Source organism: Callospermophilus lateralis, chromosome 3 (genome assembly GCF_048772815.1).
Source record: "Callospermophilus lateralis isolate mCalLat2 chromosome 3, mCalLat2.hap1, whole genome shotgun sequence".
Lineage (NCBI taxonomy): Eukaryota > Metazoa > Chordata > Mammalia > Rodentia > Sciuridae > Callospermophilus > Callospermophilus lateralis.
In genome coordinates, this window is record NC_135307.1 from 107,125,215 (window position 1) to 107,152,371 (window position 27,157).

A 27,157-nucleotide genomic window follows, 5' to 3' on the forward strand; every position below is an offset into this window, starting at 1 on the left:
GTCTTGAGGAATGCGGTCGTCCCCTTGGGAAAGTACATATCTGGAAGCAGCAGGAGGCTCCGCGATCGCACTCAGGATCCGCCGGCTCACCGCGCTCGTGCTCGCCTCTCAGCTCCCGCCGCAGCCCAAGGGCCCCTCGCCACCGCCACAATGGACGCCATCAAGAAGAAGATGCAGATGCTGAAGCTCGACAAGGAGAACGCCTTGGATCGAGCAGAGCAGGCAGAGGCCGACAAGAAGGCGGCAGAAGACAGGAGCAAACAGGTCTGCGCCTCCCCGGACCGCATCCGCTAGTCGCCCGCGCTGCGCTTGCCCGCATGACCCCGGGCGGGGGGATCCGAGCCGAGCCTAGGATCCCTTCCTGGTCCCACCCCGAGGATTCTATCCCCATTCCACCCCAAGCCAAGGCGGCCGGGGCAAGTGTCTGGAAAAGAGGGAGGGCTAGCGCAAGACTGAGGCTTATTCTAACTTTTCAGTCTCGCTGGAGTGGGCTTATTCCTTTCTTGGTTCCCATAGCTCTCCGAGTCTATCCGAGTCCTAAAGGCACTTAATTCTCTAGGCTGGGAATCAATATTGTTAAGATCGGAGGGCGAGGTGGGGGCGTCTTTTGAAGACGTTTGAAGAAAGGGCAGGAGAGAGGGAACTTCAGATTCCTGAAAGTGCTTGCAGTTCTTTGGACTTTTGACTGGGGAGAAAGGAACCTCAACCTGGGATGGAGACTTTAGGGGAGGAGAACGGAGTCACGGGGATGTTTCCTAAGAACAAAGATGGGACAGAAGGTAGGATGCGGCCGGAAAGTCAGGCAAACAGGGTCATTTTTCTGCGCCCCAAGTTGTGGACTTGAGCCGGCTGGGACCTCGGCTGGAGGCTTGTCCAGGGCGCGCGGAGTGGGGGTGGGGGGTTGTTGAGACACCAGAGAATGGCTACAGCTTCTGGCGACAGGAGGTTACCTAGGGTCCCTTGAGCCCCAACTTGGTGGCGCCCCAAGCCCAGGGATTCCCCAGCCAATGTGGCGCCCATGTGTTGTGTGTATGTCTAACACCCGGTCCGTGCCGGTCGCCCGCGCCCGCCCGCCGCTGCCCCCTAGCTTGAGGAGGACATCGCGGCGAAGGAGAAGCTGCTGCGGGTGTCGGAAGACGAGCGGGACCGGGTGCTGGAGGAGCTGCACAAGGCGGAGGATAGCCTCCTGGCCGCCGACGAGGCCGCCGCCAAGGTACCTGGGGCGCGCGGCGCGGTGCGGCACGAATGGCTAACTCTTTCTTTCTCTTTTTCTCTCCCTCCCTGTCTTTCCCTCTTTCTTTCCCTCTGTCCCTGTCTGAATATCTGTGCACCCACACCACCCCCCCACCCGCCTTGCGGGATCACGCTGCCTGCTGCACCCTCCCCCACCCCCCACCCCCACCCCATACCGCGCCACCGCCAACTCCCAGCTGGAAGATGAGCTGGTGTCGCTGCAAAAGAAACTCAAGGGCACTGAAGATGAACTGGACAAATACTCTGAGGCTCTCAAAGATGCCCAGGAGAAACTGGAGCTGGCGGAGAAAAAGGCCACTGATGTAAGTGCACGCTCACACTGCTTCCTTCACCTGCCGCATAGCCACTCTGGAGTCACCACAGGGGCTAAAAAGTAATGGAGGAAGGTAACCTCCTGCTGGATGCCAGTACACAGCCCTACTATAGCCCAGAGCACTGGATGCTATCTCTGACTGCTACTGCACACGTTCATTTATATTTCATCCGTTCCTCTCTTTTTCTCCTCTTCTTTACCCCTCGGGTTGGATGTGGGTGGGAGAGAAGCTGGGAGAGCAGAGCCCCTGGATTGGACTCTGGAGGTGAAACTTCACTACTAGTGGCAGAAAACCCAAGGTGGGTGTCATCATCAGGTTTAATTTTCTTCTATTTCTTTCCTTTTGCCATCCCCAGTGTGTGAACAATCTAATCTGTCTTTTCATAGTGGTCCCAGTCAGGGTACAAAGAGGCTGGCCTCCAAACATAGTAATACTTTGGGCTGAGCTTGATGGTGGGGCACAGGGACACTCTGAGGCTTTCTTTCTCAGTAGCAAAGTCTTAACCCTGCCTTTAAGATCTGCCTGGGAAGATGATACTTGCTTGGGTAGGCAGTCTGAGGCCACTGGAGCCAGAAAATAAGTAGGAAGTTATATATAGCTCAGTGCTTTATATGGTATAGTGAGCTAGCTGCCCACTGCTCCTCCTGCTTGCCCCACCCCCACCTGTCAGCCCTTTGACAACCACTGCATACTTTCAAGGGTGAAACACACTAGCTAAATCTCACTAGCACTTTGTCCACTGCCCTTTGGAATCTTAATTGTAGAACTTGCCTCTTCTGCCTCCAAAAGTCAAGACAAGGATTAGATTTCCAAAGAACCAACTTCTTTTCACACTGTTGAATTCTATTCTAGAAGCCAATTAAGCCTAGTGGCCCAATTAGAAAAGAATTCCTTGGGAAGTTGGTAACTATTCCAAGAATGCATGAGCACCAGGGAAAGCTATGCCCAGAAGTTAACCTCCAAGTGCAATAGCAGAATTTTTTGTATGGGAGTAAAATGTGCATTACTGAAGGGTCTCAGGTCTTGAAATCTCCACAGGCTTTTGTAACATAAAAAGCTTGCAATACTTATGTGTTCTATAAATGGAGAAATCCAGATGTACAACACTTAGAATCTTACAAAAAGAAATTTTCGGTGAATATCAAGATTCCTATATAGAGGGTTTAGGAAAGCACTGACATTTAAGCTAAAACATTTTAGTTAGAAACTACCTGGGTTAGAAAAAGAGTCATAAACAAACAAAAATAACCCACATGTAACTTTAAGCCTGTTTTTAAGGATCAAATGTCTGCTCTGTATATGGCTAAATGGAGGATGCCTGTCTCCCCCAAATTCTCCAACAGGACATTTCTTTAACTTTTTCAAAAGAGCCGCTGATAGATCAAGAAAGAGATATTCCTTATAAGGAAAAGAATTCAAAGAATTTGAAAATAGCCCAGTAAGACTGAAAGCAAGAGGAGAAAAATGCTACTACAATTCTTAAGGGGAAGAAAAAGATGATAATTATTGTAACTATGTAGTGCTATCATGTCTTTATTGAAAAGTTTTGTTTAGAGGGGCTTTAGAGGGAATAAGGTGGGGCAAAAATGGAAAGAGACTACTCTAAACTCAGCTGTAGGGGCAGGATCAGCAGGGGAGAAGGTTATTTAATCCTGTTTTGGTTCTTTATCCTTCAGAAAACCCTAAATATGGTGTGTGTGTGTGTGTGTGTGTGTGTCTCCTTTTGGTGAATGTATTGATCATCTTCCCCTTTAAGACATTTTAGGTGGTTTGGAGACTGTAGGGATGTTGAAGAAGTTTGTGAAGAAATGCTATATTTAGAATAATTCCTGAACTAGTAAAAATAGTTAAAATTTGAGGAGAAAAAGGGAATGTCACTAGAGAAAAAGAGAGCTGGGAGAGAAATCAGTGTCCTAAGGAAGTGGGATTAAAAAATTTCACTGTCATTACTTCCCCACATAAAAACAATTTTTATATTTTTCGATTACTATTACTAAAAATGTTTTTCCAATTTACCAACATGCTTTACAAATTCAATTCCAGAAGTGGGTTTTTCCTAGATTATAAGGGTCTCATTCAGGAGGTAGCACCCCTGATGATGATTTTGTTTTGAATTTTTGATTGGCTAAGTGAGCCTAAGGGAGTGTCAGGGCTCCATTGTCTCTGGCCCAGCTTTTTCCCCAATAATTGTGATCTGATATTTCCAGTGGGTCTTTATCCCTACTTAGGTCTTTATTGATTCTCAGCCTTATTTAAGTAAAGCTTTACAACCCAGGGAAGTTGTAAAAATCAAGTCAGGTTGCACCTAGTCAATTAAGTCAGAATTGTTGGGGTTGGAACCCAGGAGGCAGAATCAGAATTTATTTATTTATTTATTTATTTATTTATTTATTTATTTATTTTAATACTCAGGTTATTCCAACTTGCAGCCAAGGCTGAGAACAATTGTCCCAAACTCTGCTATAATGACATCAGTTTGAAAATGAACTCATCTGAAACTGAATTCCTCAGGTGTTTGAAAAGCAGGATATTAAGTCATTAGGTGGCTTAGAGCATCTGCAAGTGTCCAGCAGTTTCCCTGTCTCCCCTGAAGGTTCTTAAATGCCCTCTTTCCCCATCCCCAATATCAGAGGCCCTCAGTCTGTGTTCTTAGAGGAGGAGCTGTAACCACTGGGCCTGCCACTGGGCCTGTCCAGTTGAACTGTGTGGAAACAAAGCCAGAGGCTCCACCTACAGGATGAGAGGACCCAAGCTGGGATTTGTGAGCATCTCAGTAAATACTGAGGAACTCCACAGAAAGTGTTAGGAAAGCAAAGGAAGCTCACTGTTAGGACTTTGGAGGATGAGGATGTTGACAGGCATGTTTTCTTTTTCTTACTGTCTCTTCCTATCCTCCCCATCCCAGGCACTTTATCATTCTTTTTTTTTTTTTTTTTAAGAGAGAGAGAATTTTTTTTAATATTTATTTTTCAGTTTTCGGTGGACACAACATCTTTATTTTATGTGGTGCTGAGGATCGAACCCAGCGCCCCGCGCATTCCAGGCCAGCGCCTTACGGCTTGAGCCACATCCCCAGCGCCAACACTTTATCATTCTTAAAACATGTCAGAAATTGACTTCAATGGCCCTGTGACAAAGGTGAAGGGGAAAAGCCAAAAATGCAGCCCAAGAGGGGAACCTACAAAAGTCAGTCCCCAGAAATTGTGTTCCAGAATGGTTTTCTAGGTGGTAGACAGAGGTTCTTTCCTAGGGTTCTGTGGCCTTCTTTGGGGTGCCTTTTAAAGGCATCCTAGTCCAGCCCAGAATCCACCTAATTCCAGCAGATTTCAGACCCTGACTGGTCTAAAACTAGGGACGGTTGAAATTATAAGAGACTCTTGGTTTGTCTGAGATTGCACAGCTAGTTATGGGTCCCAACCTGACTCTTAAAGCAGTGCTTGCATGTTTATTAATTATAGCTATCATTCGAGTTTTTAACTACATATATGGTATTGTGAAAAGTGCTTTAATTATATCATAATTCTCATAACAACCCTATGAATACTATTACCTTTATTTTTACAGCTGAAGACCAGACAAGTCAAGGGAAATAGGAGCCAGATTCAAATATAGGAATACTGCATTTAGAACAGGAAGGCCAACCACACTATGCTTTATTAGTGGGTTTCGCTTGAGACTGGGGGTGAGATTGTGATTAAGAGGTTGTGTGTCTAGGGTTCTAAACATTTTCTTCAGGCCCCATTCAGGCTCAACCCTCGCTCTCAGCGTCTCTTCCTTCTAGACGTGGTAATCTGGATTCCATCGCCCTTAGCGGCCTGGTCCGTTACCCTAGTTACCACCTCCCGGGTGCTAGGGAGGGGCACTGCCAGTCCAAGTAAAATACTTAGCGCTGTAGCCTCCTTCCCGCCTCCTTCTAGATCTCAGTGGGCTGCTAGCCACCAGCCCAGTCTCTGCGGCCGCGAGCATGCGCAATGCCTCCGGCGGGCCCCAAGTTCCCGGGGTCCGCGGCGCGCACCCAGCCCCGCCCTGCTCTTTGGTGGTGCCCGCCCCCGGCGCTCGCGCACCCGCCCGCGGTTCGTCGGCGCCGCCGGGGAGGCCGTGACTTCCGGGCTGCTCCTGGGCGGCTGGGGGCGCCGCCGTCGCGCGGAGCGGCCTGGGCGGGGCGGACGGGTGCTTGGCTGCAGCAACACCCGCGGTGGCCTTAGCGCAGCAGCCAGCCTCTCCACCGCAACCCGCCGGCCGCCGCCGCCCTTGCGATGGCGGCGAGCAGCTCGCTGGAGGCGGTGCGTAGAAAGATCCGGAGCCTACAGGAGCAGGCGGACGCAGCGGAGGAGCGGGCGGGCAACCTGCAGCACGAGCTGGACCTTGAAAGGAAGCTGAGGGAGACCGTAAGGCACCCACCATCACCCCGCAATCCCCTAGAGGCGCTACCTCTCCAGTCGATCCCGCAGCGCCCCCCAGGTCCCTCCGGGAGCTGGCGGACGCACGCCTCCGCTGCGCACCTGGCGCACCTGGGCCAGCTGGCGTCCGGCTCCGGGGAGGAGCCCTGCCCTTTCTCCTCAGCCCTTTCTATCTTGCTGGTTTAAAAGCCCAGAGGGCAAGCCTAAACGGTGTTGTGAAGGTTCTGGAAGCAGCACTTTCTCAGGAAGGGGTTCCATTTCTGAGGTGGTCGCGCTGTGTCCGGGTCTTTCGGGAGCCCGGGAACGTGCACTTTGCACTGCTGGCAACAATGGGGAAGAGGGAGATCCCTCCTTTGAGGAAGGGGTTAAGTTCGTGAAGCTCTGTCAGACGTTGGGGCCTGGATGCTAAACTCTGCTGTCCCCGTCGATCCTGTGGTTTTCTGGAGGCGGTTTCTATGTGGTGGTTAAGACATTGACAGCTCTGGATTCTGATGGAAGAACCAACTTATATAGTATGCAGCCCTTTTATCTTTCCCTTAACCATCGCTCCTCCCAAGTTGTCTATACAAATAGATATTCCTTTGTTATCAAGTCTTGAAAGGGTTGGGTAAATGTCAAGGGTTGTTGGACGTATATTCTTTTGGCTAGCTTCCCCTCTTGTTGAATGTAATACCTGGCTTCCTTTCTTCTCCTAAGGCAAATGTATCAAACAGGAGCAGGATTTCATAGGGAGTTTAGTTTTGGGTATTTGTCCATTTTGAGAGTAAGTTTTAAATCAAAATACTCAAAACACCTTGGGAATTTTATGACAAGAGATAATATGGTGACCAGCTGTTCATCATATACTCGGGGACTTTTCTGAACTGAATAAATCCTTTAGGTTAAATGTTTGTATTCACTGTAGCTTACAACAGAAACTTGAAGACACGTTTTGTAGAAAGTACAGAAAAAAAGAAACAAGTCCTCTTCAAGTCCTAATTAGAGAAGTTTCCAGATGAAATACAGAAATAAGGAAATCAATAGGCAAGAGATAATTTTCAGTGTTTGCATTGAGGATAAGTCAACAGGGTGCCCCCACCCCACGAATGCCTCTGAACTTGGCTGGGTGATAGATTAATTCCAACTCCCTCTCTGTTTTGCAGCTGTCCTTGAACCATTAGACCTAATAGAACATGATGAATAAGAACAAGAACTCTGGACCCAGATTGCAAGAATTTGAATCCTGACTTTACTACATACTAGTTGGAGACAGTTCATCTTTTAGTTTTTGGGTTTCCTAAGTGTAAAATGTGGGTAACAATAACACCTGCTGGTTAAAGGGGTTGGTTGTGCTATTTCCCCTGTTATTAACTCTGCACAATACTGCCTAACCCAGTATTCCTTACCTGCATTTCACCACCTTGCAAGGGCTATTACAAATGGCCTGCTCATTTCAGTACATCGTAAAACTTTTCATTTAATGCTTTTAATCAAACCTCAACCCCACCCCTGCCTTTTGGAATTTGAATAGAGAGGGGAAGTGAGCAGACTGGAATGAATTTTGGTGGGTTAATATATTGGTGATGTGAGTTGAACTACTCTCATCCTAACAAGAAAGGGAATATGTGATCATATGCAAGAGAGCCTTGATCAACTCCAGGCCTAGTAACTGATATTAGACACCAAAAAACCACCAATCTTATGAAGGCTATGTTATGATTTTTATATTCACCTATTTTATGCATCATTTTTATAGCAGCATTCCTCCTTTGCTAGTTGACTGAGGACAAGGCTTTCTTTTTAAGACTTTATGTCAAAAGTGGCATAAATTGTTTTGAAAAATTTTTTAAACTTTTTTTCAAAAAACAGTCTATCTGGATGTTTTTTGTGTCTACAAAACCTTATAAAACAGTAACTTAAAGACTGGTTGAGGATTGTTCCTAACAGTTGGAGAATTTCCAATTGAGAGTTGTTCCTAAACTTCTAAAACTAGAACTTCAGTGTAGCTAATTTAGGTAGCCATGAATCAAGCTAGCAGCAAGAGTTTCTCTTGGCAGCAAAGATAAAGGTTTAGCGACAAAAATCATGAACCACTGCAAAAAATATTTGACTGGAGAGTTGGCTGAAGTTCAGATACTCAGAGGTTCAGACAGGCTGTCATTAATTGGCCCTACTAAACCAACACTTACCTTGGAAAAAGCAGCCATCCCTTATTTCCTCCTAGTTTGTTTTTCCAAGGTGTGTGGGCCCTTCAAAATGTTGGAATGAGGCTACTTTGCTTGATGTAATGGTTGACTGTAGGTCTTATGATCTACAAGGGTTTTGTTTGTTGTTATTATTTTTTTAAAAAAGATAACAAGAAAGAGATTTTCCTCCTTTCTGGATAGTACCCAGCAAATGAGGAGGCTTATAGTTGCAGCCAGTAAGTTCTTAGTTGGTAACTTTATTAAGTCATGGGAAATAACCAGTTTCAAAAATGCCCGGCCCTTTCCCTCTGAAGAGTTGGTAAATAGTTCTGGGACCAGGAAACTGAGAGTGCTTTTTGTGCTTGCATTGGCACTCCCAGAGTGGCTGTAGTTGGAATGTATACAGTACCCTCCATTTCCACTCTCTGTAGCACAACAGAGGCACCACAATGCCTTGTTCAAGTCTGTTTTCCCTCATTATACAAATATGCCTCATAAATTATAGGCTTTGGCACAAATAGACTAGGTTGTGTTTATCTGCTATCCATGGGAGTGGCCACTAATGTCATCAGTGTTTTGGGTCTCCCTCCCCCTTTTCCTTACCATATAAGGGCAGAAGTTTAACTTGGCTGTAGTCACTTGATCTTACACAGCAAGTTGGGAGAAACCTCTGTATAACTACAGTTGACATGAATAAAAAGATATGAACTTTGGTCATCCCATGCTCCACTCTGGTTCAGGCAGGACTTTGAAAATATATTCCAGAGGATTGATTTTAAGGATACAATATTATTCTCCTACCTCTATTTCTTGTGACTAGCCCTAACTGGGGCATTGTTTTTAAAGTAAAAATCATTGCAATTTTAAATTGTTGATTTTGTGCTGACAAAAACATCTGGATCTCTTCAAAATCCCAGGCCTTATAAAGATATTTTATTTTTTTATTTTTTTCAAATCCTATTTGGAATAACATTTTGCTATATTGGGTGGGCATGCACTGATTTCTGTACTTTGTTGAGGTGGGATAACGGTATGTGTGCCTTTGTTTTCTGTGTAGGTGGACACAGAAGAGTGGGAATAGTGAGCAGGCGCTTGACTTCTGTATAGGTAGTTAGTACCTGCTGGGGTGAGGGGCACGTGCAACCCTAAGGACCTCACAAGTTCAGAGTGCTAGGTGGTAGTTTAACAATAGATCTGCAAGAAGACATTGGTAGCCTTACTAATGCAGCAGTCTGTTTCTGAGAAGTTTATCACATGTTGGGACACTATAGCACTTTTGAAATAAAAGAAACTAGCAACCCAAACTGAAAGTCTTCACTTGCAGTGTGGACACATAGGCCCTTGTTGGAAGAAAGCTAACTCAGTACTCTAAGGGTAACTTACATGCCTTGGGGGAAAAAAAAATTGTATCTAGGGTTTTGACCCTCCCCAGTGCCTTGTTATTTGACTGCTTTTAAATAGCAAATGGTCATGTCTGTGAACTAGTATTAACAGGTAGCAGCAGATCCTTAAAACTACCCAGGCTATGATAAAAAGAACCTGAGAAAATATCTAGAGGAGACTCAAAATTCAGGGAAAAAAAATACCAGAAATGAGAGAATAAGCCTTTGAACACAGAGCATAGTAAATAAGGGGAGGAAAAGTAAAAAGAAAGAAAGTACCTTGATTAAATTATGAAATTAAACTTTTCCTGAATTCCAAGGAACTGGACAAAATTTGTTGCATCAGTATTATAGAGAGTTTAGTCCTGTCTTCCACTGAGGGCTATAAAGGAGCTTGCTTCAGCACTCTGGGTCAGAGGTCCTCTCTTCTTTTAAGCCCAGAGGTAGATGAAGAGTCCTATTTGATCCACTGAATTTGACAGCTTCTTGGGGTGGTGCTGGAGGAGTGGAGGGATTGCCTATTTACAGTGCAAATTCCTGCCCTGCCCCTCTGATCTCCTAAATCAGAATCTCTAGGGATGGGGAAGGGATGGGAAACTCTCTGGAAGTTTATATTTTTAATACACATATTCTAGTTGATTCTGGCACCTAGCCAGTTGTGGGAGCTAGATGATGCTCATGGATTCTTCCAGCTAAAGAAAAAAAATGAGACCCCCATTTTGTTTACTTATATCAGTTTCTCAGGAAGAGCCAGCTGTCCATAGGTAGGTTCTCTGTGTGTGCACCAGTCCCATCTTTGTGTCAAACTGGCTTCTACAGACAGGGCTCCGTGCCATTGTGTGGACACCCTATGTAAGTCCCTGAAGACTAGTTTTGGAGGACATACCCTACTGTCAGAGAATCAGGGTTCTACAAAATGCTCCTGGGGCAGAAGTGTAAGTGATATTTTCAAAATAATATTCTTCTAAACAGAGTCAAGGGCTAAGGAAAAGAAAGGATAAAGCTGGTGGGGGCAGTAGGAAGTAGAGATTGATTGAGGTGAACCTTTCATGTGGGGTAGTCTTGCATACCAGAGGCAAGGATGAACTCAGGGTGCCCGCTCCTTCCTCTCTGGGGCTTCAACTGTGTGAGGAGCTGGGGCCATAGACCCAGCAGTCACCCAGAAGGTTCTTTCCCCAAAGAATAAACAGTCACCTTTTTGTGAGCACCAAGTCCTCAAGGTTTGGACCCAGATCTAAAGCAGATCGGGAAACTCAGACTTTGGTGTCTGCAAAAATGTTTTTGAAAATCTTGTTGCCATTTATCTGATAAACCACAGCATCTGTAATGGGGATATTTACCCTTATTATTTCAACATTCAGGATTGACTGCTTGTCCCTGTTCTCCACCTCTAGTCATAAAAGGAATAGAATTTTATTGGAAAAGGAAAATATAAAACAGTGAAGAAATTTAACTTGGCCCAAAATTGCACCTTTAATGTATATACATTCTTACAATTAAAAAAAAAAAAAAAAAGGACTATGACTTTAAAAGGCAGTTCCCTGTACTTTGAAAATTCCCTACCTTATTGCCCTCACCCTTCAAAAACAAGCAGAAATCAAGGGTTACCTGCCAGTCATTCCTAGCTGTACCTAGTTGCTAGCTGAACACTGATAAGGATTGACTTTATGAGCCAGTTCAGTTGTAAATGTTCCTTTTAGGTTTCATTTCACATTTGCTCTGCTCCCTGCCTCCATCTGTCAATTACCATATAGTTTTTTGTTGAGATAAAAGTATATTTAAATGTGTTTATGGTTGGAAGTGCCTTTTTCACCTCTCTTCCCCAGATAAAACTTGGCATTTAAAATCTTACAAATCTAAATGAGCAAAAGCTGAATGTTCTTTCATATTCCTTTGACTTAAGGCCATGACCACAACCTCTCTCTAACTACATGTGCATTTCAAACTCTGTCATGGGGCCATGAGCTAAGAAAAGTGCTATTGTTTAAATTAGAATGGTTTTACGTATTTGATTGAGTAGATATTGGTTGAGTCTATACTCTGCAGAGAATTGCATATTTACATATAGGATGTGTGTGTGTGCGCCCCGCATGTGTATTTATATATATAAATAAAATATGAGTAGCTTATAGTTTAGTAAAGTCAGAGATGTATATAAAGAACTACTGTGGGTCCTGAGGTATATATTGTAATATTTAGAAATCTACATGTCCTGAAAACCCATCACCCCTTGATAGATGTACATTCAAAGTGGATAAAGATGAATAAATAGTACCTAATTAATAAGTTCCATCTTCACTTCCATGCAGTAAAAATTTGAATGGCCACCTTTACAACATTTCTAGGATTCTCAAATATATTAACAAATGTGTATGACAGGAGGTAGTCTCTGTATCCAGGAAGGAAATTTTTATTTAAAATATAGATTTCAGCTGGGCAGGTGGCACATGCCTATAATCCCAGTGGCTCCAGAGGCTGAGGCCGGAGGATCGAGAGTTCAAAGCCAGCCTCAGCAAATAAGTGAGTGAGACCTTGTCTCTAAATAAAATACAAAATAGGGCTGGGGATGTGGCTCAGTGGTCGAGTGCCCCAAAGTTCAGTCCCCAGTACCCAAAAAGAAGCATAGATTCCAAGTAAAAACATTAAATGTATTCCTTTTCTCCATAAGAGTTTGAAACTTTTCTTGTAGCAATCTTGACTTGTAAGAATATCCAGTAGGCTTAGGACAAAAACTCTTGGGAGATTTGTCTTGGCCTCGTTCTGGTGTGACCACTTATTTTGAAGGAGTTCCTGAAAAGGCCGGGGTGAGAGGAGGAAACTTTCTAAAATTGTGTTAGTTCTCCATGTGGTATGTATTTTTAAACTACTGGATTTTTGAGTATTTAGTTCCTTTGTAAAGCTTCTTTGAGAAAATGGTTTCAGAAAAAAAGAGAATTTAATGAAACTGCTGGTTCCAATTTCTGTGGTACTGCTGTTGTCTTAAGTGGCTGAATCTCTGGGTAAGTCTTGTTGTCTTTATCTATACCTCAGGCCCCTAGTGAATGAGGTGGCTGTGATAAAACTCTCCTTCAATGGACAAGTAATGCTAGGGTGAGAAATAGGCCATGTGAGTCTTTGCTAATGGAACATTTATTTGATAAAAATTGTGTGTAAATATGGATGCTCACTTTGAAATTCAACATATGTACATTTCTGAGAACTCCAGAGTTGATGAGGGCTTGTAATGCACTTTTAACTGACCACTAGGACCACACGTCCTGTCTAAAATCAGCCACTTTCTGTAAGTGCCACCTTCACTTTCTCTCCAGCTCTGAAAGGCCTTCCACTCTCTCTGCCTAGGCTGAAGCTGATGTAGCTTCTCTGAACAGACGCATCCAGCTGGTTGAGGAAGAGTTGGATCGTGCTCAGGAGCGTCTGGCAACAGCTTTGCAAAAGCTGGAGGAGGCTGAAAAAGCAGCAGATGAAAGCGAGAGGTGAGAACGTCTCATCCAGCCATTTTAGCACAAGCCTTTCCTCCTGGCAGGATGAACAGGAAGCTCCTCTGATCTTTGAGGTTTAACAATTTTACAGCCCTCAGTGGAGTCATCTCTTCAGTTGATCACATGTGTAGTTTGATTTTGTTTCTTTAAAATAAGTAGAAAAGGGCTAGAGCTGGAGCTCAATGGTAGAGGTCTTGTCCAGCATGCAGAAGGCCCTGGGTTCAATTCCCAGCACCACCAAAAACAATAATAATAATAAAATAAATGGAATACTGAATGTGTGCAGAGCACTATTCTAAGCTCTAGAGTTATAGAGAAGAAACAGATACTGTTTTGTCCTCACAGAGCACCACCCAACAAGGGAGACAGACTTGGAAATGAAAAGTTCCAGGGATATGCAGTGGTTCTTTAATTCCAACTGACCACAGAGCAATTGTTCATCTAAAAAAAAAATAATAATAATAACTACTTTATTTTAAAATACACCAAGGAGTCTTGGGTCTGGGTCAGAAACTGTGGGCTCTTAGTTGTCAAATAGGTGGAAGAAAAAAGCCCAGATAAAACAGAAATGTGATCTGCAGAAGTAAATTGTTTTGGACTAGGATTAATTGCAGACAAGACACTGCCAAACATACAAATATAGTCAGGTACTTGTGTGCTCTGAGCCCACCTCCATTGTAACATGACTCTACCTGGCTTATTACTGTAAGATGCCACCTGTGGTAGGAAAGGGAAATCATGGTTCATATACAGCAGCACAACTAACCTCATGCATCCCAGAAGGTTTTTTCTTCTGTGCTCAACTGTTCAAGTTAATGTATTTACCACATTGCAAAGAAGAACTTCAGGAAAGACTCAGTGAGGTAAGAGAGTTCTGCTTGAGGGATGATGTGTTAGAACACTACAAGTGTGACTGCCTGTGTTGTAACCTGGGCAGGAGAAGGTAGTCAGTCATTTGTCCATTTCTGCATCTTTACAGCAAGATAAAGATGCTCCCTGCTACCACATATAAAAGTGATTTCAGACTTTAGGGTTCAAGAAGGTTTTTAGCTTCAGTTGTCACCTCATTATTCACTGCTACTTAGTGTTTCTTCATTGGCCAAGAGTTTTGAAATTCTTCATGATGACTAATTATCTCTTACAATGTATATATAACAGTGATGTTGTAGCTAACTTCCTCCTGAAATATACCTGTTAGTGAACTGTAAATATGGTCTGATAATGTTAGACTGTGGAGTAAGAGGAACTTAGAGATCATTTACTCCAATCCCCTGGAGGAAAAATAAGAAAACTAAGGCTCAGAGACTGTCACTGCCCAAAGGCTGATAGCATATTTGCGTCTAAGCCAAAGCTGGACCTTGGGTCTCCTCAAGTATATTCTAGTACTCGATCAAAAAATAGTGGTTTATTTATTGCCTATTTAAATTTTGTAAATAAGTCCCATGACTTGTTATTCCATAAATCTTTAATATATCATAGATCAGTTCACATTTTCTGAAATGTAACACCATGCCATAGGACCCTAATATACACATCGATGTAGAAGCCAGTATCAATCCCTCCCAACCTCCCTATTTAGAGAGGGTTCCATTAGAAGTAAAACTTGGTTTCTTATCTAAAGAATTCACTTGACTCTACTAAAACTGCTACTTTTATAAGTCCAAAATGCTCAAACATCAGCAGTTTCTTATGGGCTAGTCTACTGTTTTTGTTTGTGGTTGATGGGGTAAGACCCTTTTTTTGTAGAAAGAGGTACACAAAAATAAATTTGCTTTGATTGTAGCTTTTGTTCATTTTCAAACAGACTTCCCTCAGGAAAGGAAAGAAATTCCTTTATTTATTTAACAAAGAAAGCATCTTGGCTTTTCTTGTTTCCATGCCTTCCAGATTCAAATGGGACCCTAATATTGTTCCTTTGACTTAACACAAAGTGCCTGGACAGGTTCTGCAGTACCCAAAGTATAACACAATAAGCAGAGAGAAATGTGTCTTTTTTTCTGCCTTTAGCACTAGAAGGTCTTGCTTCATGGTTTTGGGGGGAAAAAAAATAAAAAGTAGTTCTGTGCTCTATTTTGATCCAAACCTCTCAGACCACAGCAGGACAGTATGATTCTAGGAAGGTCAAAGAAAATTGAGTCTAGGAAGGTCAACTCTAAATCTTGGGTTTTGTACTTGTCTTTCTTTCCAGAGGCATGAAAGTCATTGAAAGTAGAGCCCAAAAGGATGAAGAGAAAATGGAAATTCAGGAGATCCAACTGAAAGAGGCCAAGCACATTGCTGAAGATGCCGACCGGAAATATGAAGAGGTCAGATCCTAGCGCCCAAAGCCTCATCGATTCCTAACAGTGGTCTTCTGGGGTTCAGGGAGCATGCATAGCCTTGATTCCTGAGGGAAGCAGTCTGCTTCCTTGGTAGAAATGGGTAGTTTTGAGAAGCAAATTTCTTTGACTCCAGAAAATGGTTCTTATTTTGATCCAGCTAGGGGATCCCAGCCTTTATCAGGAAGCTAGTCAATGGCACTGGGAAGAAGAATTAAAACTCCCTTCCCTAATGACCAGGATAAAAGGTCTTTGGCCAGGAAATGGGAAAGGTGAACCCTTGGGAAAGGATGCTCAGGCTGTCCTTATGCAAGTATTTCTTTCAGTGTGATCCACCTAGCAGTCCAATTCAGGCAACTGAGTAGCATCTACTTAATAGATTCATGAAGGCCTCTCCTCCCAGGTCTTGGAAATCCTCTGTTAGCACAGGTTCTCAGGAGAATCAGCTTCTGGTCATATTACTGTGACAATGACCTGTGATAACAGAGTTAACATGACTGTCAAAGTTTTAGTTTTTTCCTCATTGTATCACATCATGACTGCCTGAAACAGACTGACCTTTCTGCAGATTATACTGTGCTTGCTAATTTTGAATTGCTTCAGAGAATCCCTTCTCTCAGGTTGTTTCTTCCATTGAATACAGATTTGACCTTGTTAGTCATCTCACCACCTCATTTCATGTTAATTTCTTTTGCCTTCTTAAATTGCCTCCACAAAAAGGAGGCTGTGGCACAGAACTCTGTATTGGTGGAGTTCCTAGGTTTATTTTCATGGTTTCTTGGCAGTCCCTACTTTTTCAGTATTAAATGGGTTTCTTAATGAGAAGTATGGTGAGCAGTATGTCTGCATACTAATCGCAGTATGTTATTTTTTGAGACTGGATTTCATATTTCTCTCTCATTCCACACTCTGGTCTGGATTCTATGTAATTGTGTAGATTTCACCTGGGTCAGACTTCAGATTGATATTGCAAAATTGTAGCTGTCCATTCTGGGTCTTGGTGAGCAAAGACTGGCCTCCTGTCTGTCAGCACTCCTGAGGGAAAGTTGCTTCTCTTCAGTCTCCCCCAAATGGGGAGGATCCTGTATGTAGACAGGAATCTGTAGGGGCTGATGCAGCCTGATTCCCACCCAAACAACCCTTACACAAAATACACAAGCCCCACAATGTGTGTGTGTACTGTGTTTGTCCTGCTGCAGGTAGCCCGTAAGCTGGTCATCATTGAAAGTGACCTGGAACGTGCAGAGGAGCGGGCTGAGCTCTCAGAAGGGTAAGCGGGTCCAGCACCAGGAGCGTGTGGGGTGCTACAGAGCAGTGACTAAACAGCATGACCTTCTGGCAGCTGCACATTTACCTATTTCAGCTCCGGGCTCCTTTTGTGCTCATTTGTTGTGGATGAGCCATGAGTATGGAACACGGAGGACTCGTGTGGGGTGTCTATGTATGAATGCGTGTATCACTGCATGCCTTACCTGCACACTGATTTTGTGAATGGCCTTGTGCATTTCCTGTGTCCACTAACAGCCAAGTTCGACAGCTGGAAGAACAATTAAGAATAATGGATCAGACCTTGAAAGCATTAATGGCTGCAGAGGATAAGGTACTGATGGCTCATGTGTGGTTTTTAGGTTTAACTGAAACCCAGGCGTCTTTCAGCTTCCACTGCCTACTGGTTGGTTTGATGTAATGACTGCACCTTCACTACACCCTCTGCTATTTATATCTTGCTTTAAGTGCTTTCTCTTGGTCCTTTATGCTCCTTTGTTTTTCCCTTTATAAATGCTCTTAGAGGCAGCCAAATAAGAAGCCAAATTATCACACTTCAGTTGCTCAATTTTGTGATCATGCCTTTCCACTGTTGCAAAGTTGGGAGGCAATGTCCATGGCAAAATTGAGCATTTTCATACCTGATAGTTTGGCTACTTTAAGGCAGTCCTTCATCTCTAGGACTTGGTTTTCATTTTTTCCCATTCCTCTCCTTTTTCTCTCTTCCTTCCTTTGGCTTGTCTCCCACCCTTTCTGCCTCTGATCGAAAACATTAGCAAATGTGCCGAGCTTGAAGAAGAATTGAAAACTGTGACCAACAACTTGAAGTCACTGGAGGCTCAGGCTGAGAAGGTAGGCCAGGAGCATGGTGTGGGGAAGACATCTTTTAAGAGCTACTCAAAAGAGGCCCTGCTGATGAAAGCATTGGCACAGTAGACATTTTAATAAATGGCAAATTTTTTAGATGATTTCTAGTGGTTATTAGATACAGGGGGTATTTTTATAATTTTTTTCATAGAGAATATTTTATGTTGAGTATGTGAGTCATCAATTTAATTTAAACAGAGTGCCAGATGGATAAGTTATCTTCTTCTTATCCCATGTAAAACAATAGGCTAGAAAGCAGAGAATGTATTATAGTATGCCATTTGATATTGGAGGTTCTGTTACTGCCTCAGAGATCCTTAACATCTGTTGGTTGAGCTGGCGAGTTCTTTTTGTTAGAAGGGATGAAAACAGCCACAGCCTGACATCTGGAATGCTCTTTCTAATTACAGTACTCTCAGAAGGAAGACAAATATGAGGAAGAGATCAAGGTCCTTTCTGACAAGCTGAAGGAGGTAATAATAACATGAGAATTTTGGATGAAGTCAACTGGATTTTAATCACATTTATGTCCATGAAGCTGGTCAGGAATTTTTTGCTTTTAAAGTTATTGATTCAAGCAAGAGTTATTCAGAGGTAGTCTTGGAATTAACATACTATGCTAGTTCCCATTGCTCACAGTAGTGACTAAAACTGACAGATAGTTTTAAATCCATTTCATGGGTGAGATGCCTCATGACCATTCTCTAGTTTTCCCTGTATTTGTGGCTACTAGAACTGTGAAACTTCTTAAACTTTGACTTAGATAAATTAAATCATTACAGGCTGAGACTCGGGCTGAGTTTGCGGAGAGGTCAGTAACTAAATTGGAGAAAAGCATTGATGACTTAGAAGGTAAGATCTTAAATATTGTTTTTCATTTAATCCTCATGGTTGAATACTGACCTGGCATACAATTGTCCAATCCAAGTGCATCTACCTGGATAAACTTCTTTGCTCCTGCACTTTTTTTCTAACTTTCTCTGGGATTTTCATCTGTAGCTCTTAAACTCTTGGACCTGAGTCCTTAGTTCTTCAGGTGACTGGTTAGCCACCAGACAGCACATGTCTCTTTTTGAAATGGCAAATGCCCCCCAGCCTTTTACACTCCTCAGAAGGTAGTGGGTTTAATATTCATCATGAGTGAGATGCTTATAGAGGAGAGTGACTCTGGTATATTTTATTTCTTTAGTGATACCTCCTAATTGTCAGAATGATGTGCATTGGTTTTAGACACAACCCATCTTCTCCCAAGTATGAATTCAGTGGAAGGGCTTGGGTATTCAGTCATTCATTGGTACAATAATCTGTATCCTAAAAGGAAGATAGGAACCAGTAGGGCATAATATTTTGAGATTATGCTTAAGCATTTCTCCCCCAAGGCATGTAGGTTTTATTTGAGTGACACTGACTCTATCTCACAGAAATCCTAAATGTTGAACTCTGAGGCTTGTGAAGAAAAAAAATGTTTATTGTGGGCAGAAGGAGTTGGAGAAGGGACTGGAGGCTGGTACAGATAATAATAACCATAGTGGAGAAAAAGAATGACATATGGTCGCAAACAGTCTGCTGGTGTACAATTGAAAGTGTGGCTTTCTTTGCTTTTCAAGGTTCCTGGACTAAGGTACAAGCAGCTCTGGAGGGAAGACCACAGGAGTAGTTTAAATGACACTAAAAAAATCAATATCCCATGGTCTAGTTTGGTCAGGAAGTCAGTGGTTTGAAGGTGGAGCTAGATAAGGATTATAGACTTTAATCGCAAGTTGTTCTTCCAAAACACTGCCTTTGGATATTTTTTCCATTGTTTTTAGCGACAGGTGGCTGACTACTCTGGTATAATTAAAATATAGCTCTATAAAAAGAAAGATGTTCCATTTCCCATCAGGAGAGACAGCCTTCTGTAGTTTTGTTTAGGATTTAGCATGGTTTACTGATATGCCTACAGTATTTATGATTTTCATATCGAGTCTTTCTCATTTTAATTTCTAATGGGTTTTGTTCTCTTTGTTTTTGTTTCAATTTATTTAAAAACAAAACGCACGCCTCCTGCGTTGGCACCTGCTGCGGCACCAACCCCTTCATGCATTGCCCTTTCCTTGCTGCTGTGTTGGGATGGCGCCTGCGCCACCCTCGCTCACCCTCCATCTCTTGATCACTCTCCATGTCCTTGCACCTCTGCCTTCCACTTCCTGGTCCTAGACGAGCTGTATGCTCAGAAACTGAAGTACAAGGCCATCAGCGAGGAGCTGGACCACGCTCTCAACGATATGACTTCCATGTAAATGCTCATGCATCCGCCTGCTCGCACCTGTGCCCTCATGCTTATGTGATAGCCTCACCACCGCTCCCTTCCTGCTCCATGACCTCCATCTTTGCACTCTTCTGTTTGCTCTCTTGTATAACCATCGTACTAATAGAAAGGCCAAGAAGATTCATTTTGTGGAAACCATTCTCCTTTTAGAATCCTTTTCTTTGGTAAACACTGAATTAGATTGTCCCCACCAAGTGATGAACTGGAATATGAATGACCTTGAATACTATCCTTTCAAGAAATTAAACTAGATTTGAGTAAAACTAGGTAATTGTGCGGGGATTTTTCAAGAAATATCAAATTTAGTTTCCTGAGATTCCATGAAGTACAATATGATCATTTTCATAAAAGAAATGTAAATTTAAGAAAACCCCAAAATATCAGATGATTGAGGATCTGAGAAAAAGGAAATGACCCAGTATAGCCTAAGGAGTGATTCTGAAAATGATCTTCTCTTCCTCACTTATAAAAGTTCTAGAGCAATGTGATTGCTCCAATATGTGACCACACCTTTAATTTCTATGTTTATGTGAAAAGGAATTAAAATGCCCACAGTAAACATTTGCTATAAGCTGTGACCTAAAAGGGGGGAGGTGGTAAATAAAACACAGCTTACACATTATGAATTTGGGGGTTAATGGCCCAGATTTTACTCTTGAGAGGCTATAAAGATTGGAGTAGGTGGCTTGTTCTCAGGAGAACCATAAGCATACACAACTGATTTGCATATCACTAACCAAACTTAAACATTAAACTTATCTGCCTCTTTAAATTCTAACCTGGAATGTTTCACAGAGGGCTCTTCATTCTAATATCACACTAGATTCCAGTAAAGCTGGACAAGTTGCTCTCTAGGCCCACCTGTCATTTCTTTACCCATGCAGAAAAGCAGTAACTTTAGGAGTGTGGCATGTGCCTGCTGCCTTAGAGGTATAGAATCTCCACACTGGGGTGGGATTGGGGGGGCAGGGGCACACCCCCCCCTCCCTTATAGAATGGCTATCGCCATGGAAACTAGAAAGAAAATCTCCTCCCTCATTTGCAAATGAGGGGATGAGGCAGATCATTTTTCTCTAGGGTCCCCTCTAGTGCTAAAATGTGATTCTGTGGGACAAACTTTTAAGTGTTAAATATGAAGGATTTAAATTCTGTTCATGGGTCTTCCCCAAAAGTTGACCCGAGATAGCCCCTAGTCTAGACTAGGGCCAGTACAGACTCCCACAGGGTGCAGCTGGCAGTGGGTTTTGCAAGCATGTCTGCCTCTTGCCTGTGATTCAAGTGCTGCTCTCCTCTGTAAGTTTTGTCTTCCTTTTTTCCATTATGCCACTTTTTTTCCTCTTTCTCCCACCTTTTTTCTTCATGCAGATAAATTTCTTTGCTTCACTTCTCCCAAGACTCCATCAAGCTGGATATCCCACCTCTCAGCTCTGCACTTATCTGTTCTCCAGCTGACCTGGTTCTTTCTCTTAGCACCTGCCTTAGGGCCAGGCACATACTGTGCTTTCTATTGTATAGAAGCTCTTCGTTCCAGTGTAAAATAAACACTGTGTAAGCTATTGCTGTTTGCTCTTCTTTTTACTTCTTATTTATTGACGTTTTGGTTTCAACACTGAATAAAACTACAATTCTGCTTCATTCATATGAGGGTTGATTTTTGGCTGCTGCTTTTCTGTTTTTTGTTTTTGTTTTTTTTTTATTCTGAACATTTTTGTGTTAATATCAAGAGTTTCTAAACCAGTAGTTCCTTCTGGAACTTTTATATTTAAAAAAAAAAAATACACGCGCCTGCATCCCTCTGAGGGTTTTGCTTTCCAGAAGTTAGAGTGAGGGCCAGGCCTCTGTGAGTTTTAGGAACTGAAATAGTTCTGGCATGAAGTGTGGGTTGAGAATCTCTGCACAGGGGACAGTGCTTGTTGGGAGTCAGAAGATCTGGCTTGAGCAGTGTCTTCCTCTGCCAGAGGTCTAGATTGGGCCATGGCAAGATACAGAGGACATAGCTCACTAATGAAAGGCTTATGATGAATGGCTACACAGCTGTCCCACTGAGCTAGGAATTTCCATAGTGGGAAAGTGGAAAGGAACTTGGATTCAAACGAGGTAAATTGTGATTATTGTTGATTATCCTTTTATAACACAAAGACAAGTTCAAGATTTTCTTAGTTTATTCCTTACTGAATCCTTCATTTTGATCATGAAATGACATGATAGGTTTTCTAAATATGGCAGCTGTAGTTGAGTCAAGGTTTATTTTTATGTTCTTAAGCATATCATGTATTTCTTAGGGGTTGTACTATATAATCTTCCTGTTTAGTAGCTGAGCTTTTTCTTCATTTATGAACATTTTTAAAATATAGCCATTAGTTGATTATTATTATTATTATTATTATTATTAATCCCCCAAAAAAAGTAGTTGGTGGGAATTATTGAGAACACAGTTGTATTTTATTAGGGCTTCACTATTTTAATTCACAAACAGCAGTTAAGTGAATTTTTTTTTTTAATTACAAAATTAGAACTTTAAACAGATGGGAGACTTTAGCTCCTTAATGTTCAACATTTCTCCTTCCTTAACAGTCTGGCTCTATTTCTTCTGTGTTTTAAACATGGGTCATCGTCAACTGTTTTTTGTATACTGTTTGGTAGCATTCAAGGACTCATATACCACAGTACTTAAAAATTTTTGGAAAACTCTGAAAATGGTGTCAGTCCCTTTACAAAGTCTTCAGAGCAAAGAGAGAGTACTTTCTTTTTAAGACTCCGAATTAAAGTATTTTAGTAATGGTACGGTAGACATTTTTAAATTTAGAATCTGGACAACGTCTTTCCCTTGGGAATACAAATGCCTCTGAATTTTTTTTTTTTTTCCTTTTGCTAAGGCTTCTTAGACCTGTTTTTGCCATGATTCCTGCCTTGTTCTTTTTTTAAATTCAGAATAATGAAAGTGACCCATCTCTGAGTAATCCTGCTATAGACAAAATGACAAGTCTGAAAGTTCTGCTGAGCAGATGTTCACTAAAGCCTGGAGGCACAACTCTTTATTGAAAAACCTACCAGAGATTTCACACACATTTTTCAAGTATTGTCTACAAAGGAAATAGGAAGGCAATGGATCAAGAGAGCAGGTCTTGTAGCCTAAGAAGGTGAGCAGAAGAAAGTTAAACCACAAGTTGAGTTAATCAAGAAATTGTTGAGGCCAGGCTTCTAGTTCAGAGGGTTAGGCCAAAGCTGCAGCTGCTACAAGAGCCTCTATTGGACCAAACCAAAAGCATTACTGAGTCTGAGCATTGAAGTCCTCAGACATCTGGGAGTCCAATAAACAGGAGGGAAAGTACTTCCAAATGCATATGCCCTCAGGTCAGATAGGCACAAGAGCTCCATGACAGGTGAAGGGGAACAAGCCCAAGAGAGGCTGAAACAGGGACCACTGTCATTGAAACTGAATTTACGTTGGCCCTCTGGAATCTTCGGGGGTTTCTCTAAAGTTCTTCATTCCTGCTGGATCAAACATTTGGTTGGGCTCAGCAGCCTGTCTGCCTGTGGCATCAGTTTCCCATAAAGATAGTGTGAACATAGTAATGGGGTTACACTTTGCAACCCCCCACTGGGTGTGGTGGCCCATCTCTGTAATCCCAGTGACTTGGGAGACTGAGGCAGAATTGCAAGTTTGAGGCTAACCTTGGCAACTTGGTGAGATTCTGTCTCAAAATATAAATAATGTCTGGGGATATAGTTCAGTGGTAGAGTGCCTCTGGGTTCAATCCCCAATACTGAGGGGGCGGGAATTGTACATTTTCATAACTCTGAAGCACATGCTACATGCAGGACACTGGAAGGTAGTAGGGGTATGGAAAAAGATGAGCTGAAAGTGTTCTTTGCCCTCCATGAGCTAACCATCTTGTGCAGACATAGATGAGTGAGGTGAGTCCAATAGACTTTTGTGTTTTGAGTCAGCAAGGAACAGTAAATGATTGTAATTGGGAGCTACCTGGAGGACGTGACAATTAACTGTGAATATTCGGAAAATTTGAATTGGCAAAGAGAAAAAAGCAACAGATGTTGGGCATAGCATCTCACAGTGAGCTAGTAAACAATGAGCATAGCATCTTACCCATCTCCTGCTGTTTAGGAAAGAAAGTTAACAGGAAATCTGCTCAATTTCCCTGGGGACTATAGTCAGCACGTTTGCCCCAAGGAGTAAAACTATTAGCTTACCAAGATGATTAAGTAGAATTTTTAGGTCCAGATGATCACCATCACTCTAATCATGTTTCTCAGTTTTAGACTGGTGGGTACCAGTCTCTTGGTTGTCATTGGGTATCCCTTATATCACCAGGTAACGGATTGTTATGCCACCTGAGCAGATTGCATCTCAGTATATAAAAATGGTATCACACAGGTCTTTGTGGCGATGTTTGATGTTTTGTTCATTTTATACACGTACATTAGCACCAAACATAAATGCCATCCTCTTAAACATAACTCCTAAATCAATGTTGATTAGAGATAAATGCTTGTTATTTTGCTACTTGAATAGAGGAACACATTACCAAAGACTTGAGAATGTGTACTCTGTATCCTGGTGATTGGCTGAAGAACAAGGAGCTTAGTTTTGCATTTCAAAAAGTTTCAATGCAGCAGAAGCAGTGGCACCTGCTTGCGATTACCTGAGGGAAAAGCCTGCACTGTGAGCAGAGAGGAAGGGGTCCTGGAAGAATGGGCAGAAATGGGTAGGTCACAGTTCCGCCTAGGATCTCTGCTGAGCCCTAGCAAGGGGTGGATGACATGTAGACTTGCCTCCAGCCTGGTTTCAGTTCCCAAATCTGTTGCCAGAAGCTGCACATGGATCAGTTCATGAGATGATTTTAGTAAGGTACAAGGGGAATATAACTCTTTCTCCTCATTTCCCATGCCTCTCTTTCCCTTCTCCCCACAAGAGAGAAAGTCTGACCCTTCTGCCAGGCCTTTTACCAACCTGGACAGATGACAATGGGGTGAGGGTAGACTGTTCAGCAAGTGACCAGTTGCTGTCCTGCCTGAGGTATCTCTGTGTTCTCTATTAACTGTCTCTCACCAAGTCTGCCTAACCTCTCTTCTGCCTCTTCTTTTCTGCTAACCTACTTGCTGACCTGTACAGACCAGCTCTACCAGCAACTTGAGCAAAACCGCCGCCTAACTAATGAACTAAAGCTGGCCCTGAATGAGGATTAAAAAGTGTGAAAAAAATCTTGGGCTGAATTCTAGGAATGGAGCCCATGTGCAGGAAATCTAAGACTGTCCAACCCTCAGCTAATAGGGTGGAAAATGGTACTTTCTTCTGCAGAAATGCAAATGAAAGGAATCGGCTGAAAGGCGCTGGCTTGGCCTGTCTTTTCCTCTATATATCAGGAATAATTGAGTTCTCTTTAATCCCAAAACAATTTTTTATGGTAAAATAAAATACATATATTATATATGTGGATAAATATTTATAACAATCAAGTCGGCACTCTTTTTGCAACAGCAGGTCCTCCTCTTTCAATAATGAGGACCAAAAAAATTTTGTTTTCTATTTCACAGAGACAACTGTGAGTCCTGCTTTAAGTATATAAATAATTACATATTTGTATTCCTAACTTATTCATATATGGTATAGTGTTTGAAATATAATTAAATGTACCTATGCTTGGGCAAAATAGCTTTTGAAAACAGGAGCTTATATCAGAAGTCCCTGGTTGTCTGAAAGGTATGCTTTATTCAGTTTAATAGTGTTGTTGGAATCTGATGAGAATGTCTTGCTACTACTAAATAGAATACTATAAAATATTAAGAGAATGTCCTAATGAAGTGTGCATGAAACATGTTGATAACTTTATGAGCAACAGAAATAAATCATTTTAAAAGTTGTCCAAAACCTATTATGTCATCTTTGTTTTCTGTGAGGCCGTGTTACAACACGTCTCCCAGACCTTTAACTGCCTGTAACTCAGAGCATCTGCTGATATTAACTTCTCCAGTTTGTATAATAATGCTGCAAGCTGTATTTGGTTTTTGCCTCTCTGTATTCCCACAGCATACAATCGGTGAACCTTCACCAAACCCACCCTGCATTTTATTCTCAGGGCGGATTGTTGGTGCTGGTGTCTCTGACCACACTAAGACTCTGCTGTGCCTGTGGTTCCTTTGGGTTAAAGATGTCTTCCCCATCTTAGGTCCTTGTCTAGAAATGAGTAATGTCTTAAAAGCATGCCTAGTTCTAATCATCTCATTCTGTGTTTGTGATTGATGTTTGCCTGCCTGAATGTACAAAGCACCACTGTGTCCAAAGCGCAGCTATTCATGACTTAATTTTCTAATCCCACCACAGAGAAAGTGGCTCATGCCAAAGAAGAAAACCTTAGTATGCATCAGATGCTGGATCAGACTTTACTGGAGTTAAACAACATGTGAAAACCTCCTTAGCTGCGGCCACATTCTTTTATTTTATTTTTTGTTGTTTTGTTTCTAAACACCTGCTTACAATGATACCCCTTAAATGCATTTTTATTTACTTTTACCACCGTCACAGAAACATCCACAAAACACCAGCTAGTGCAGGAGGTAGGGAGAAAACACCAAAAAAGGCAAGCCCATGTTAGGGCAATAATGGTTTAAATGTGCCATTTCCCAGGTTGACATTGCCACACTTTACATAGAGTTTAGCCACACAGTTTGCTTAGTCAGTGGAAGACTCCTCACGGAAGCAGAAAGATTTCCACTCAAAGTGCCAACGTTAGGGGCAACAGGAAGATTGATGTCGGAGACAATCAGTTGTGGATTGGTGCTACTTTAAATAAAATGTCCCCTTTGGTCTTTTGTTCAATATTGTACAATTTAGAATTTTGTCCAACACTATTTTGTCTTGAGTTTTACTGCAAAATGAGACTATGGATCCAGTATGCCTGTGTTCACTGAAGCCAAGGATTTGAAAGCCACACTGCTCTTCTAAGGCTTCCATTCCTTTCTGATTGGCACATTTGCAGCCCATTACAACTTCTGTAGAATAGCATTCATTGTGGATTTCTACTCTTTTCCCATTGTCCATGTTAAAGTGAAAGGTTTAGGCACTACATACAATTGGTAAAGAAAATACATTTTCTTGAGAGTCATAACTATATGTAAACATTGTATAATGATATGAAATAAAATGCACATTGTAGGACATTTTCTAAATTTGGTGGTCCTGTCATTTGTATGTTCTTACTTTATGAAGTTTAGACTGTATGACTGACCTTCAAGATTTCTTAAAATGATAAGCCAGAGGGAAGTGGAGTCTCATGTGTTATACTCTCAGAAGCAGTAAAGGCAGCATGATTTTGGTCTCTTAAAAGTTATAGCAAGCAGGAAGAACTCTTTCCAGAAGTTGTTTTTCCATATTACTGGTATGTA

At 42.3% G+C, this 27,157-nt stretch overlaps 1 protein-coding gene across 11 annotated transcripts; it reads left to right on the forward strand.

Annotated features, from left to right (window-relative positions):
- On the forward strand, positions 1-26,941 carry Tpm1 (tropomyosin 1). 11 transcript variants are annotated; one of them, XM_076850893.2, is made up of 10 exons: positions 2-264; positions 1,088-1,213; positions 1,431-1,556; positions 12,855-12,988; positions 15,183-15,300; positions 16,512-16,582; positions 17,355-17,430; positions 17,856-17,918; positions 18,228-18,297; positions 26,097-26,941. In XM_076850893.2, the coding sequence occupies exons 1-10, from the start codon at positions 151-153 to the stop codon at positions 26,177-26,179; spliced, it is 981 nt and encodes a 326-aa protein (XP_076707008.1). In that variant the 5' UTR covers positions 2-150; the 3' UTR covers positions 26,180-26,941. The 11 variants fall into 11 exon arrangements, with proteins under 11 accessions (XP_076707011.1, XP_076707013.1, XP_076707008.1 ...); XM_076850894.2 differs by lacking the exon at positions 26,097-26,941 and adding an exon at positions 19,642-19,724 and having other exon boundaries at positions 3-264; XM_076850889.1 differs by lacking the exons at positions 1,088-1,213; positions 26,097-26,941 and adding exons at positions 19,642-19,720; positions 21,119-21,309 and having other exon boundaries at positions 10-264.
- Positions 26,942-27,157: the final 216 nt, after the last annotated feature.

Excerpts from the sequence above, each read along its gene's own strand:
- Tpm1 (XM_076850893.2), top strand. The coding sequence starts at position 151 with ATGGACGCCATCAAGAAGAAGATGCAGATGCTGAAGCTCGACAAGGAG. Across the intron at positions 1,557-12,854 it reads CGGAGAAAAAGGCCACTGAT|GCTGAAGCTGATGTAGCTTC; the intron begins GTAAGTGCACGC and ends CTCTCTGCCTAG. Across the intron at positions 12,989-15,182 it reads GCAGCAGATGAAAGCGAGAG|AGGCATGAAAGTCATTGAAA; the intron begins GTGAGAACGTCT and ends CTTTCTTTCCAG.